The 17612-nt window shown below is 30.7% G+C and overlaps 1 protein-coding gene across 1 annotated transcript; it reads right to left on the reverse strand.

Moving 5' to 3' along the window:
• Positions 1-468: 468 nt before the first annotated feature.
• On the reverse strand, positions 469-10745 carry LOC123292419 (peptidyl-prolyl cis-trans isomerase, rhodopsin-specific isozyme-like). Its single transcript, XM_044873072.1, has 7 exons — positions 10724-10745; positions 7087-7139; positions 2402-2606; positions 1508-1627; positions 1352-1434; positions 787-929; positions 469-625 (listed from the first exon to the last, which is right to left on the reverse strand). The coding sequence occupies exons 1-7, from the start codon at positions 10743-10745 to the stop codon at positions 484-486; spliced, it is 768 nt and encodes a 255-aa protein (XP_044729007.1). The 3' UTR covers positions 469-483.
• Between the last annotated feature and the right edge of the window lie 6867 nt (positions 10746-17612).

Below are 17612 nucleotides of genomic sequence, written 5' to 3' on the forward strand. Positions count from 1 at the left end.
CATGGATGCATAAATTCAGATAGCTTGAAATCTTAAAGCCCACGTTCTACGCCAATGGATTGATGATAAACTTAATTTTTATGCGGGCTGTTTTTGTCTTATAAAACAATGAAAACGTAACCAATTTTATCAAAATAACATTTCTCGTTTGGAGTTAAGTTATAAAATCCAATTACAAAATTTCAAGTTAAGGACTACTACTTTCTACTAGCTTCAAAATCAAGCAATTTGTTACTAAGGAAGATTTAGCTAAATCGGCTTTTTTGCAATATAATCGTCAGCTAAATTATATTCAAATTTAATGAGAAAAAAACGGAACTTTTATAGTAGTGCTTTGTATTTTGTACCAACGATGCACCTATACTAACGATTATAAAATAGTATGATCTAATAAAATTTATAGCCAAGTATAAACAAGCAATTGTGACTATTCATATTGCTGAAAAATTTACAGAAACCAAATATTCTCACAATTACGGCACTTTATTGTTCTTTACGTTCTTTTGTAATTTCTTCCAGTTTAGTTTCTGCCTTATCAAGTTGTTTGATAATCCAATGAAAAAATGCTAATATTGAAAACGACATAGTAAATGGTACAATTGAAGCTTTTATCCATCCCATAATGCTGCATGCACAGAAAAAAATGAAAAATGATTAATCTTTGGGGATAATATAAAAGGTTATGTTGATTTTTAATGGAAATTATTATTACAAATTTAGAAAAAGTTTTTATTTATTGAACATAAAAAAATATATATTAAAAATAAGAAATAACATGTCGTTTACTCGTAAGGATCGTCTGAAACAAAGAATGGTGTCGGTGTTTTAATTTCTCCGGAATCTTTAATAATGACTGGATCAATTGGCGCATCATCGCTGTCTGTTTTCACTTGCTCTATTTTATGGACGATATTTTGTCCAGATACAACCTAAAAATTAAGAAAAATTAAGATACGTTCATTATTAATTTAACCACATTCCTTATGGATTTTTAATCCCAGTCGATTTATTGGAAATTGGGACACTCGTCCTCTTAACTATACTGTGAGCTATTATTTCATACTGTGAGCATACTATGAGCATACTGTGAGTTATTATTTCATTATTTTTTAGTTACGCGAAATCCAATAGAGAAATTATCGAATTATTTATGTTTGGTCCAAATTTTGTCTCGGAGATGTACTGTATTTAGCGTTATTTTGTAAAACAGAAATAGGACAGATAAATCGGAACTATGTTATCCCATTTGCAAAAAAAAAAAAAAAAATACCTAGAACTAAGATCCATAAAGAAGCTAGGGTATTGTAGAAGCTCAGAATTGGTGTCTGAAAAATATCTCTTTAAAACTTACTTTGCCAAAAACTGTATGGTGTCCATCTAACCACGGTGTTGCAATTGTTGTAATGAAAAACTGACAACCATTTGTATTTTTACCTATCAAAAATAAAGAAATCATTAAAAATTTATTTAGATTTTTTTTCCTTTAACGTTTGGGAAAATTACTAACCCGCATTCGCCATACTAATGAAACCAGGGCCAGTATGATTTACTTTGAAGTTTTCATCATCGAAATATTTTCCGTAAATACTGAGTGATCCACTTCCATCTGATTTGTGAATATCACCTCCTATTTTCAAAAAAAAAAAAATTATATTTTTATGAAGTTATTATGAATTAGAAGCCAATCTATAGAAAAAAAGGTTGGATTCCAACCTGCAGTCATTTTAATCGTTGATATATATTTATAAAAGCATTCATTTCCTACAATATGAAAAAAAAAACACTACAGCAGTACCCTTGAAGGGCCAAAACAAAATAATTTTTCTTGGTCATATTCCAACATGCAAGTTTTTTTTGTTTGTTTTTTGCTCCCTTAATACTACATCAATTTTAATGAATGTGGTGTTATTTTCAAAATAATTTTCACCCCTTGATGTCAAAAAAACTATATTTAAAAAATTCTTATAAACTTAATTTATTCATGTTATTTTGTGTAAGCGTATTTGTGAAAAAAAATTGCCTATATTTAACAAATTATTCTTACAAAATTCTATAAGACTTTATGAAGCGAAGGCCGCGTGCCTACTTAGGGGTAAACTCGATGCATACTTTGTGGTGGCTATTGGGGGTGCGAAATTTTAGCACGGGTCGTCTGGTATGTTTAAAACTTAATAAATGGCTACATAAGCGAGGAGTAAAACCAACTGCATATCTCACCGCAATAATAAACAAGGGTCGACTTATAAAAGACCTAGTTACTCCAAGTAAATCTTACAGTTCTGACTTAGTTCAACTTTTTATGCCCTGCAAATTTTTTTCAAAAGCTTTTTTTTATAGAGTTGGAGCTGAGTGTTAAGTTACATGGGAACACTCTATATACCAATATAAACTCTTTACAAACCTTGAATCATGAATTTTGGAATCACTCTATGGAATCTAGATCCGGCATATGTTTTACCATCAATACCTTTGGTAGCAATTGTATAAAAATTTTTTACAGTCTTGGGTGCAATTTCACCAAATAAACCAATAACGATACGCCCAATTTCTTCTTTACCATGCGTTACATCTAAATATACTTGATCTGTCACTTGATATTCCAAAGCCTAGAAATTAGAATTTATAGTTTGATATTAGGTCGATATATTTGAAGTAAGTACCTTATTCAGAAAAAAACACAATTTTTTATTTAGTTCTGGCATCCAGAGGGTTCTGAGGCTCATTGAGGTCGCTGAGGGATTTACCCAAGTTTTTCCTTTGAGTCTTTTCCTCCTGAATCATTCTGAGAATCATCCTTTTATAAAAACTAACACAATTACACACCCTAATCTAATCTACCATAAAAAGGGTTAAGAACTGAAAGGACATTAATTTTTATCTGCGGATCGATTATTGGAATATTAAAAGTAGTAAGGCACCTCATTAACTACGTATTTCTAACATGGAGCCGTAATACTCATTAGCTGTATAAGGCTTCCAACAAATATTACATAAATTATCTTATTAAATTCTTTAAAACATTTTTATTACAATCAAACAGTGTAATTCTAACTAATATCGAATGTAAAGTAAGCAAAAATTGCTTTAATCAATCTGAAAGTTTTATACCTATTATTAAGTATTATTTAATACTTATACCCATTATTTTCAATACCTTTTATCTCGAATTAAGTGTTTCTGCAATACGAATTGCAGTTTTATTTTTTTAAATAATATTATGACAAAATATCACGTTTTGAAAATAAATTATTTGTGAATACACATATTTATATTTAATAATATACCTATTTATATATATATATATATATATATATATATATATATATATATATATATATATATATTAAGTTGATCAATGCAACTTCAAAAAGTTCAAGATCCCGACGCAGGGGATTGTGGGGGAGGCGGTGGAAGTGGGGATGAACAATTGAATATTTTCAAATATACTCAAGTGGAGTATCAAATAAAAGGGTACACCAGCAACCGCGCCATCTAAAACAGTAACTAATAATTGCAAACGCCACGTATCCTTCGACACTCCTCCCCCTCGTTCCTTTTGTTACATATTACCACGCTAATCAAGAACTTTCTCCCCAATTTGTGCCTTGTGAACATATTTTTTGAATGACTCCTGGGAAGTTATGATTAGAAATAAAAGCAAAATTCAAATAACATTTATTATTAATAGTGTAGTCGTTATATATATTTTGGGTTACACTATGTTTCGCTTATGTATCGTAATTTGAAGACGATTGTTTCGTTAGTTTTTTATATTTTTCCAAGATGGTGGTCAAAAAGAACTAAAAAATTCAAACTCCAACAAATGTAAAATCTGTGCCAGTTTTATTTGGGTTGCTATTCCCATAGAGAAAAGAACAACCGGCCAAAATGGTACAAGTCTGGGTGGAGTTTTTTGGGCATAGAGCCAAGCTCGTATACTAAGACTACTCTAGTTGTGCATTGGTATCGCATGATAACTTTGTTTTAACGTCGAGTGTCGGATATTGGCTCAAGTCTGGGTTTATACGTATTAGGTAGTATGATTAATTATTGGTACGAATTTGCCATAAAGGAGAGTTAAGCCAATGTTTATACTTGTTGCAAGTCAAGTGAATTTGCTCACACAGTTGACAACCTCTCAACTAACATAGCTGCATAAAACATAAGTAATAATAATAATAATAATAATAATAATAATAATAATAATACTTTATTTAGAATATTACAATTCTTTATAAAGGAAATTCAAGTTTTAGAAATAAGAAAAAAAGAAAAAAAAAACAAACTCAATGTTAAAAAGAAGGAGGGAAAAACGAAAATTAATTATTTAATTTCTACAAGCAAAAGAGAAACATGATCAGCCCAGAAGTTATCCATGGAATCGCTATTGATCTAGTAGGAAGGAACGTATCAACAATATTGTTCTAACAAGCCAGAAAACTCTTTTTATATGTCCGATGCTCATGTCATGTAACATCTTTTCCAGATCAGTTTGGTTGCAGCTAGCTTTTTGAAAAAAGATGAAACGCTCGTAATTATAAACCGGGCAGATACAAAGCAAATGAGCAAGACTCTCTTTTTCGTTTAAGCTGCAGAGGGAGCAATTAGTTTCTTGATCAATAGTGTAGCTTAGGTTGTTAATAACGATTCTTAAAATTTTATGGTTTGTGGTACGTAACTGCGCAAATACTCGTATAATAATTAATATACTTGGTAATAGTAATTATTAATATACTTGGTTCTTTAGCCTTAACTAAAGCATGGATAAGAGCCATACCAAAACTTGGCTAACCAAAGCTGGCCCAATCTTGGAGAATAGCTGGCAAACCAAACCTTTATTCATTAACCTTGTTCAATGTTTAGGCCAGGGTTGGAAAAACAAGGCTCTATTTCATAGCCTTGGTCGAAGTTTGCGTCCAGCCTGGCAAACTCAGGCTTCCCTGGCAAACCCTGGCAAAGACGTTTCAAACTTGAACAGTAGCCATGTCATTAATATTGCAAAGATGAATATCTAATTCATTTAAAATTACATCATGTTACATGTATTTTTTTAATGAATTGTATCAGTTGTATAACCTTATCCTGAACTTTGTAAGTTTATCTGCAAATAAATACATTATAATATGACTATTAGTATGCTTAGAAATGAGGAAAAGTTCATATAAAATTTTGGTTAAAATTTTTGTAAATGTTTTACGACGATAAAGTTTCGACCGAATTATTTCGTTTTCGAAGAATTATAGTAACTAAATTTATTGATATTTAAAATTTTATTTCAAATCTTTATCATCAAGTATTTTCTTAATATTCTTTCTAAACTTTCTCATAGCACATCTGTAAAACGAAATATTATACTAGAAGTTTTAATTATAAACTTTTTTTGTTTTTACAATATTAATGATACACTCTGTATGTGAACAAAAGACTGATAAAAAAGGACTTTTTTCACTTCGTTTTTATTTTAGTTTAAAGAACTTACGTTTTCTGGTAAGTACATTGCGTATCATATATCTTCTATTTTAATTTTTTTTCCTAATTTCCCTACAACTGATTCTATATAAAAATCGCAGAGATCAGATCAAAATAGCAAATAAAAATCAGAATCTTGCACTACCTTCCTCAAGTTGCTTCGACAAATCAGAGTTATCTCCGCTGGTTAGAATCTTAGAATGGTTTGAAAGATACTTACGTATAATTTGAAAAACTGTACTTATTATATCTTTTTCATACAGCAATTAGCAAAGAAGTTAAAAACTCTAAACTAACGCTTTTAACTTTGAGCAATACATTTTTCAATAACTTCAGTTTTTCGCGTGATTATTATTTTTCCATTGTTCAAAGTAGGTAATAATGGATAAAAAATTTGGCAACCGGATAGTTCCCAAAGTAGGTTATACGTAAATCCGGTTCTGTAAACCTTACTTAATAATTGTCAACACGCTTTTTTATAACTTGTAACTAGTAGATTTTATTACCAAAACGATAATAAACAATATATTCAAACTAGAACAGACTTTTCTTCCATATAGGAAAATACGATACGAGTTTCTCTGAATTTCTTCAGTTTATGGTAATTTTAACATCGAGTTACATACTTCTAGTTTCAAAATCACTGATACTCAGCACTGTCTATAACTGAGTATTTGAACATTAACTGAGTCAGTTGTTTATATTTACTAGTTTTTTTAACGTTGATGTTATTTAAAAATCTACATTTCAGAAACTACCTTTTTTTTATAATCGAAAATTTCTCCTTAAGAATTAGCGAGATTGGATCCTTGAAATTTCGTAGTGTTAGCAATTTTTTGTGTGTATTTTTAAAGTAGATAATAATTCAACCAACATCATGAAAATCTCAAAGTAGGTAGGAATTGCATACTGACCATCAATAAAAAAAAAGGCCTCGCCCAAAAAAACCTTTTTTTCTATTATTTAAATTTTAAAGGAAGGACAGATGTTCTTTTTTATAATCTTTCTTACAGTACAATTACACATCTACAATGCTTTACTTTCTTTAAGAAAACATAGATTACCAATTTGGGAAGCAAAATGTCGGGAGATCACTCAGTTTGCTCACTAAGCACTGTATCAACCAAAACGCAATAAATTTTGTTTTAAATAACGTAAAAATATACCATAGCACATTCATAAGCCCGCAAAAAATTTTGTTCCCACAACTATAGAAAAATTTTATCCGATACCTTTCAGCAAAAATCAAAACAAAGTTACTGGATTATAAAGACTATGTATTGCAGAAAAGCACAACTTTACACATAAGTCACATAGAAAAATATCTACTTTTTTACCCGGCTTTAGTATATCATATTTTAAATTGCATTTGAAAAGATTTTGTTATCTTCCCCACATTTCAATAAAAGCGTCTCTTCTTATTTTAAAATAATTAATTACAATTTTAAATACTTTCTTTTTCATCTAAATTTAAAAAATTTTTCGAAACTACATTATTTAATAAAAATACTACCAATAAGAAGAAATCATACAACATTTGATCCAAAAGTGTAAAATAGGTAAAAGAAAGAAAATAGTTATAAATATTAAATAAACTTTTTTCATAAATTTTCTTACATTATTTGATGAAATTGTGATTATAAAACAAACACTTAAACCTAATAAATAATTAAATTGGTTCATCTTATTAATTTAAAAAATGAATGAGACTAAAGTTAAAAAATGAACTAACTTAAACTAGTAAAAGTTTGTAACTAAATAATATATAACGATGACTCAAAGAATGTTGTGTTACATTATACTTGTTCATATGCTTATCTAATTAACGAACACATGCCACCCCCTTCTTCCTTCTTCTTCGTAACTTAATTTCCATAGGACGAATCGAAACATTTCTACACAAATAACCATATTATAACATATAACATAATAATCATTTTTGTTCGATGTCCATGGTTCTCTACCCCGGAAAAAATACTAGTAACGTGTTAGTTGGGTTCGGGTATATCCTTGACGGGTAGTACCGACATGCGTTATTACAATATTTTTCTTTGGCGCTATAAAATGTTTGTATAGAAATTTGATACCGTGGGGGTGCTATACGAATGGCCATTTATGAAAAGTTAGGGAAATTTCATTCATGAAATAGGGTATAGTTGCCCAAGTCTATTTAATATTGAACAAAGGTTGTTGTTAAATCATTATGTAAAAACGACCAACATACAGAAAGTAGGTATGTATTCTGGTTCAAATCCGTTTAGTAAATATACTATAACTAGTAAGTATAAATCTAATAACTGTTTAGCGGCCAATCATTAATTACGTAAGGGTCCAGGGGTTGAGCAGGGAAGGGTTAAACAAATCTCTACATTCCCTTACCTTGGAGCGAAGGGGGCGATATTAGAAATATTTATTATTTATTTATTTATTTTTTAAGACTTTTGTCTGAAAGATTTCCACAAGGCAACCCGGAAAAACCGTGGCCCAAGCCAGTGGTTAAAATTTAAAACGAATTTTTTTAATAGTTATTCCTAATTAGGCAAAGACCAGAGGTTTGAATCAATATCGGATACCCAAGCTTAGCCGAAGATCTAAAGTTCATGCTTTTCACAATTATCATTCGATTTTAATGTAATCTTTCTTCTATTTCAAAACTAAGCAGTATTTGAGAAATCTGATGCTAAGTATACATTTAGTCAAATGGGCTAAAAAGGATTTATCTAATTGCACGGTTGAAACTTTAACGGGCTTCAACTTGCTTTCTGCATACTAATCTTTATAAAAATAACAAATAAAATTTATAAATTGTTACTTATTGATGAGTTTAAAATGCTTATCTAATTCGTTTTTTAGGAATCTGTATCCGAAGGTTACATCGATGTTGTTTACAGGAACTATGATCTATTCAAAGCATGCATTTGGAATAATTTAAGATAATATAACGTAAGTACTTTTTGTCTATACTTATTTAGAAACTCCGAATTCTGCAATTGTTATGAACAGAAGAAATGATTTATAAAGTTAATAAACAAAATTATATCAAAATTATTTCGAAACAAACAAAAAATTGCTTTCTGTATTATTATACAGTAGAGTCTCACTAACCCGGATTATTAAAAACCAAAAAGTACCGGATTACTATATAGAAGAATCATTTTGGACGAAAAGAGTGTAAAATGAAGAATTTTTTTGAATCTCGACCTATTAGGCCAATTTTTCTAAAAAATGTTCTGAAAGGTGTATAATTCGAAATCTACATCTAACTAGGTGCCGCTAGAAAGTTGTTTGGTCATAGCTATTGTCCAAATAACCCAATTATTGGAACCCATTTTTGAGGTGATATTTGAAAATTTTAAAACTTTCTACAAAATAAGCCAAAAAGGTTAACTCGAAGGTTTTTGGGGTCGCCGAACACGATTCAGAAGCCAGAATCCCTATTTATCCCCCTCCTGGGGTAATTCGCCCCTGCCTAAATGAAACAAAAAGGTAAACTCGGGAATTTTTGGGGTCGATGATACATTTTATTGTTACATATTAACTAGAATAGAATAGAAATAGAAGCGTTGTTGAAATGAAAAGTTGTATCGAAAATGATACACCCATACCATACATTTTGCCCTCATGGGTGTCCACTAAATAAAGTCAAAAAAGATTCAAGAATAAAATGAAGATTTTTATTGAAAATTTGCCGCTTATTTTTTTCACAAAGACATATGCACAATGGCCATGCATTTAGGTGTCGTACAGCATCTTTTGTGCAAGATGCTTCTCATTACCACTTAACTTAACATATTTTATAAAATTATGTCATTATTCTGGGGTCATACTAATTTAATCCATAAACGATTTTTTTTCTTCCATTTCTGTTAATATAAACAACTCGTGAATAGCAGAGCTCCTTCACTTAAGTCATGTTTTTCCTTAATTAAATGCTTCTTTCTTATTATACTTTCTGTTTATGTTTGAACGTTAAATTATTAAATATAATTTATGAAAAATCTGGGCATTTGAAATAAAATTTGAAATTCGCCCTGATGTCTATAGTCATCAGTATGAGTTAGTTTGTGGATTATTTCACCAAATGCGACGAGTTAGCGACGTATAACATCTCTAAGGAAAAAAATTACGATTAGTCATACTATTAAGAGAGGCGGGGGCGGGATACTGGGAAGTTAACAGCCCCCAAAGGCACCTCCACAACATTGACTCAATCTACACACAGATTTTTAGCCACATAGCTAAATTTGAAGAGACTGTGAAGACGCACAGAGTCTCCAATGCCGCGAAATTCTCTGATATTTCGACATAAAAAGGATTTAGACTAATGAACTGAAGCAAACTGTTTTAATTTTAACAACCGAAGCATAAAGCTTTAGTCCTTGCAGTTTTCTGCCCACTTCGCTCGACAATTCTCTTTTTTATTTCTAGAGCTGTTCTTCACAATGTATCAAAAATTGATAGACCATTAAAATACATATTATTCTAAAAAACAGACAACGCCTCAAAAAGAAAACATAAAATTTGTTATTTTTACTTAGCCTGAGATCATAAAGTGCACCCATGCGGTATTCAAAAGGTAGCAAGATCGATTTCCGCGACATCACAACAAAAATGAATTTAAATTAAATAGTCGTGATAGGCTTATAGTGTAGTGAGCGTGGTTTATGCATGAAGGAGGTGCCTCAAGCCTCTGATTAAATACAGATACTGCCGGTCGGACCTTTCAACCAAATCTAAATTTGCTGAAATGTACCTATATAGTTAACATATCAAAAATAAAATTTTTAATTAATCGATAAACCACTGAATAAAGAATTGGTTTATAAATTATTAAAAATTTTCTTAATATAATTAGTAAAAATTTTTCGACAACAATTCCGTGACTTCTATCGTTCTTTAAATTTTTCAAATCCAACTCAAAGAGATTTTATCTTCGTAAAATGCATCCTGTTTTCCATTCAACGCATATCTTTTAAAACATTGAAGTAAAATAAACTCATCCACATATGCTAAACTAAGTAATCTGTAGATACTCTGTTTCCTGGAGTCTGTTGACTTTTAAATATTGTAAACACGTGATGGTGATGTCACGTGTATTTTATATAAACTTAATTTTTATCAATCTAGTACAGCATTTTAATAATATTAATTAATTTCCTGAAAGCTAGCATCGCCGATGTCTGGGTTTAGTGGGCATAACAATTTAAGGATCGATTCTACTAGCTTTGGCCAGTAAAAACCAGTAAAGTTTTACTTGCAGTTTCTCGAACACTCATCGTACTATCTAATAGAATTTTCTTAGTACAGATAGATAAAATTTTTTACCTCTTCGTGCAAAGTAGGAAAAGTACCTAGTTTAATCGCAGAAATTCGGTTTTCAATTTTAAAAGTAAATATTCTATAATATTATAATTATATGCATTCCTGAATCCATTTTGACTGTTTCTGAATTCATTTTGATTAATTTGCAAACGTTCAAGAAATTTATGTAATATATATGGATTTAGAAAAAAATAGACCGGAAAAATAATTATGTAATAGTGTCCCATGGGATTGGTTGTGTTCAAAAGTGCACTTTTGAACACAACCAACCAGCTCCTCTATAGTCGACAAACTCAGCCCAACCACAAAAATTACAACAATACTCCGGGTTTATTAACTTTTCGGTCTATTTTTTCCGATTATCAATGTATATAAAAGATTTTTTATATTTATCATCTTTGTGTTGTGTAAGCTTTGATGACGTCTGTATAAAAAAAACCATTTATCTTGCAAATATCATTAAGATATTTGAGACACATTAAGCTGTGATTATTTAGTGAATATAATTGCAGGCGTTAAAAATGTTACTGGAATAATTCAGGCCACCGAGGAAATATTTGCCCGGGATTTGATTGTGGTTTATTTAACTTTTAGTATCCCTAATTATTCCACAGCTTTTGGAAGGATTGGATTGGCTAATGAGCCCGATGACGGAAAGAACCATCTTCATCTAAATTTGTGAAAAACACCATGGCGCAATTTCACCTAATTAAAATTAATTGTATTAATTTGATATGCCTAAGTCAGCACCTTTTTACACCTTTGACAATCTATCATCTTCGTTTGACAATTTATACTATAAAACAATTGAAAACAATCAATTGACTGAGTTGATTGTTGAAATATCATCTATAGACAGTGTTGATTACGCAATCGTTTGGTTTTGTTTACGCCATGTAAGTAAATAAAAGATAGCCACTCTTAGAGAGCCACATATACATACATATCATATAGGCACATAACTGATATTCCCATTTACCTTCCACGGGTAAACAGTGACGATTACGAAAAAATCTTTCAAACAAAAGTTGTTTATTTTTTATAAGGAACATTTTTTATATTTAAATTTTAAACTTTTGTTCTATCTCTGACGGTTTACAGTCCTGAGCACGCTATAATTTCAGCTTGATATCTTTTTTTATTTTTTCGTAGTATCAATATTTTTCAGCGTTACAAACCATTGACACAGATTATAGTTTTTAATTTAAAATAAATTATAATCTGTGATCATTGATTTAAACTAAGAGTCACAAAAATAAAAATTTTAAGTAGACAATTAATTTTATTTAATAAAAATTTTCCCCTACAAAATAAGTAGATAGATTTGAATGCTTTTTTGTTTGGAAACATGCAAGAAAAAAAATGCCAAAACTGAGCAAATGATAATTCAATAGATGTTTCTGATATTTTTTGTGGAAATTTCCAGAACAATCATTTTATAAAAAATGTTCATAAAAAACGTAGATAATGTTCATAGATAATTATCATAGTATCTAGTTTTTTGTGGTCAGAAAAGAACGCTACACCGAGTGTACCGGGTCCCAGGTAGATTTACATACACACAACAACAACTTATTTGAGTCCTGACCATAAAATAATGTAACCTATCGGACTTAACCTGACCCAAACCAAACCAAGGCCCAATAATAGAATTTGCTACAATCTCCACGCCGGTTTTTATCCGGCACTGGAGTGTATTGGATTTGGGCTAGATATAGTATATGAAGATTAGTTGGATGCGTGGTGCATATGTATAATTATAAATATACTAGCTAACCCAGAAAACGTTGTTTTGCCATATAAATTATTACCATCGATTATTAATCCTAATTAACTTGCAGCTCCAATTCCTTAATTGCTATACTATGCATATCCCACCCGCAACGACTAAACCTATCTCTTGGAGCTTGCTGCGCTCGCATGCAGCTCCAATTCATGAATAGCCATACCATGCTTGGTCCCGTTTATCTCGCTCGCTAAATACGTATTGATCTCTTGGTCAATTACTTCGATCTCTTGGTCAATTAGATTCCATACAGCTCCAAATCATTTTAATTTTTTAGGGCGGAACCCTCATCCCTATTCCATGCTGTTTTCTGAGTGAGAAGTGACACTGAAAGACCGCCTGGCTCGGATAACTGATCAAGTGATAATTGATCAGTTATCGATTAGGGTTATAAAGAAATAGGGGTTGGTGGTAGAAGTGTGAAAATTTAGGGTTTGTATGCATTTATCAATGCTACCTACATCATAAAAATTTTTTTCCGAAAAAATAACAAAAAATTTTTGGGGTATGAAAACTTATAACTAGGTATGAAAAACAGATTGCGACCGATTTTCAGACCTACCGAATATATATATATATAAAATTTCATAAAAATTGATCATGCCGTTTCGGAGGAGTATGGCAACTAACATTGTGACACGAGAATTTTATATATAAGATTGTTTTCAAACCTTATCACATATTTCATATATAGTATCCCTTTATCGTATTTTTTTAATTTTCTTTATCGCAATCGATTGGTTATTGTTTGGGTGCCCATTGATGGATATTTCATTTTTTGGTTTTTGGTCATTAGCGGTTTCATGTTTTTTCAAATTTATTTTTAATGTAGTTCAGCTTTTCATTTGTAGATAGCAGCACTGGTGTTTTAAATAGAGATATTAATGATAAAGTTCAACATACTTCTAAGAGATGGCTGTAGAATTCAAAATCAAATTGGACATTTTTGACTTTAAAGAATTCGAAATGAGCGGAACGCGTTGTTTATTAGGTTGTAAAAACTTCTTACCGAAAAATAGTCCACTCAAGGGGTGCTTAACTCATTTTACTGGGGGCCTGTTTGGAAGTTTTAATCAGTTTTTTTACAAATTACAAAGAAACTACAAATTAAATAAAAAAAGTTATAGCCAATCTGCACATTTTTGTTTTTTTTTTCGGCTTTCTAGCTTCAAAATTGATCGAATGAGGGTGTTTCGAAAATATGTACTAGAGTTTTTTTTTCGAGAATGTTTCACTAAACTACTGGTTGAAGTTACTTACAAAAATTTTCAACTCTCTAACTTTTATAGTTTTGGAGAGATAGATAACAAAATTTTGTCCTAATTTGCGCCCTCACGGATAAACAGCCATGCTTATGAATGCGAGCTCTCAGTTCAGCTGGAAGTAGTCAATTATCACAATAAACATCATCGTCCCAAAAAGCTTGATTGTGTTCACTTTGCTTAATGATAACGAAGTGTTTCGGTAAGGAGGTATAGAATCCGGCCACTGTTGGTGATAAATTTTTTTATTATAATAAAATTCTACCATACTTAATATTAATTTAAATTATTATAAATTTTATTGATTTATAATAAAAATTAGGTGTTTACTAACAAATTTATTTTACTCGAAATGTGCTACAGCTCAAGAAAATGTAATTTTTATAGAACTATTTGTCATTGTTGTTAAATTATGTAATTTTTTATAATGTGCTCAGTGGCAAAAAAGAAATTTTTGCTCACCCGTTGTCGAAAATTTGCCGCTCTCAAAACAATAAGTTTTTGGTTACATTTTAAATGTAACAACGACAATAAGACGTCAAAAGTCAAGGAAATATTAACTTTTCTAAATAGTTTGATAGAGTTGGTTTTTTGTATGTTGGACCTTCCAAACAAAGAGAATAAATAATATTACATATGGAATATATGTTTTATTATTTATTCTCTTTGTTTGTAAGGTCCAACATAAAATAAACCAACTCTACAGTTTTTGCTTAGTGTTGTATATTCAATTTAAGAAAACCTTAGTAAGGAAAACTCTCACTGAGAATTTTTGATTTTAACCCTCCCCCCTCTAAACAAAGGGGTAAGAGAACACTGACCGGGCAGACAGATCTGAAACCCTCAAAAAGCGATTATGCGCATCATAAAACAACGGAAATGATCTAAATATCTCGTAAGTCACTTCACGTTCACAGAATCCTTCTCAGCGAATGGACAATGTTATAGTTGACCAAACTGTAATATCATTCCCTCAAAAGTGTGCTGGGCATGTTTTATTTTGTAGCTCGAATAGTGAAAGCGCATGCAAAGTTTTTACCATGACGTTAATGCTGTTATAAATATAATCGCTTTATCACATCTTTTCACTTTTAGATATTTATGAAAACGACTATAGTGTTATATGGACAAGTCAGCAATCAAATTTGTACGTATAAAATCAGCATTTTTGATCGATATTAAGTATATTGACACGAAAGAACCAAATCAAAATTCAGCTATAAATAAGGACACTCAGTATTAATATATAATAAAAACAATCATCTAATTCTGTCGGTCCAATAAAACTGCCAAAATCGAATGATGTTTGTTTCTACTCGTATTCAAGTGACATGAGTTATTTCTGTCTCTTGTATCTACTAGCAGCACATTTTATTACTATACATAAATATAAAAATGCTCGTCGAACGAAGGCTGGAAACATTCTAGATGCACAAAATACGCTGCTATAGCTAGCCTTCTATACATACTCCACATATATACATATTGAAATCAATATAAGTCGTAATAATGAGAGAAATCATTGGTATGAGAGAGTTATATTCATATAGGGATGAAATCAGAACAGATGGGGAGAGGGTTGGACCTCATGGTGATTGTCGGAACTGCTTTTCTAGTTTATTTGACAGCTCGTTTTGTGTATATCTCTGCATCAATGATTATTCAGTTTTTTGTTGTTGTTTTATATTTTAAGGGAAGTGATTATAGCGGAACTTGTAATCAATTTGTTTTGTTTATTTTAAATATGTATTGATAGGCGGCAACACCATACATATCTCTCCACCTCTTACTCGGATCATCATATAAAAAATATAGCTCTATGACTGTGATTACACATACTCGTTCCTGTTGTATTGGTTTTTTGTGTTGACAGGTTATTTCATTAAAAAACAAGTGGAATTGATATGGCCTTTAGGGGCAAAACCAAGAACTTTCTGATGAATCTTGTTTAATAAACAAGTACCTTTAAGTTCCGCCAAATTGGAAGATAAACCAAAAGTCGGTAGATCATAATATGGGAGAAACTACACAATTTCTAGTGTCTCCCACTTAAATCTGGAAAGGTGGGTAAGATGGAAAGTATTAAGGGTAAGATGTAGTAGGTATCAAAAGTGCACCTTCTTCGTTGTTTCACTGACTTCTCGAAGACGATAAAAAAATAGACATATTCAAGTATCAAATGGGTTTATAGCATGGGCGTCACCAAGGGGAGGCAGGTAGGGGCAAAAGCTCCCTCTAGAAATTCCCAAAAATAGTTCAAAGTCTACTCATTTCATTAAAAAATGCCATATTCTACTGACTTCAAACTTTCAAATTCAAAATAATAGACTTTAACAGAAAAAAAAAATTGTAGAAAAATGGTATACAAATTACAAATTTTGTGTATAAGCAAATACAATCCCCCCATTCTTTAAATATGCCCCAATTAAAATGCCAATCAATAGAATAAATTTTTGAAAGAACGCGAAATGGTCAATTTTCTCATTAATGGGATAATTTGTTCGTTGGTAAGTGTGCGTTCGATAGTAAGATAGTATTTGTAGATAGTTAGCGTGCTACAAAACCAAGTAGTCACACATTTGTGACTGCTTGGGTGTGGGAACCATCAAACTTAGACAATAGAAAATTTTCGATATCAATTTTCTGGGTGAAGAAAATAACTTTGTTACAGGAAGCTAAAAAACTTTTTGAATGTTAAAAATGTAAATTTTTTTAATAAAAACTTTTATATGTATATGTGTGTACATACAATTTTCCCTGTATTTATTTTTGTTTTAATAGAATTTACCGAATTTTCGCTTCAAGGAAAATGAGCTATTGGTTTCGTGTTGATAATGTAATTTTGGAACAATTTCTTTAAATGCCTATCGATCCTACTTAATGGACTTGACAAGCTGGATTAAGTCGATAGAAGCGGGAGAGGTCATAGCCACAATTTGGTGGGAGTCTATTTAAGAGCTGGATCTTGAAAAATATTCCAAAGAGCCAGGAAAAATCCGTTAATCATGTCCATAATGTCATTAAGAATTAGAAAGAGAGAATATAAGCCCGATATAACGGAATGAAAAACTCCTTCATAATACCTTCTTAAATCTATCTTAATACTTATCTATGTAGATTGCTAATCCTTAAACTTTACATTATCATAACAGCGTGTGTACACTGAAATAAGACTTAAAAACATCCAGACGAATATTAATCGAATATAGTCCATATGTTTACACATATGTAAATCCTGTTGCATAGTTATAATATTATTTGATTTACATTTGAAAGAGATTCTTCTTGTTAAGATAGATAGGCGAAGATTCTTGTTTCAACTCTCATAGAGTGAAGACACAAATATTTAATTGTCTACAACAATAACAAGAATTATTATTTTTATCAAAAATAAAATAAATTGATAAATCCAATATTATTGCATAATTGTTAAAAATTTTTGTTTGTTTGTTTGTGATATACCTTTTTGTTTATAACTTAGGTGAGTCGGATACTTTATATATATATCTGTTTTTGTAATACTAAATTTGTTTTTACTGTATTTTTTCTAAAAACTTATTGTGTCTTTTAGTACATTTAAATTAATTAGAATTTTTATTGAGTTTTTTTTAAAATAAAATCAACTTTTAAGAGGTGGCTGAGGATGATCCTCCGCCAGACCCTTCTCGGAGGGGTCTGGATGACCCTCCTCCAAATCCCGATACTCCAGTAAATATTAATAATCCACCCGAACTACCCAACATCTCTACGAAGGAAAAACCTGTCTACAAATA

The sequence above is a fragment of the Chrysoperla carnea genome, chromosome 1 (assembly GCF_905475395.1).
Source record: "Chrysoperla carnea chromosome 1, inChrCarn1.1, whole genome shotgun sequence".
NCBI lineage: Eukaryota > Metazoa > Arthropoda > Insecta > Neuroptera > Chrysopidae > Chrysoperla > Chrysoperla carnea.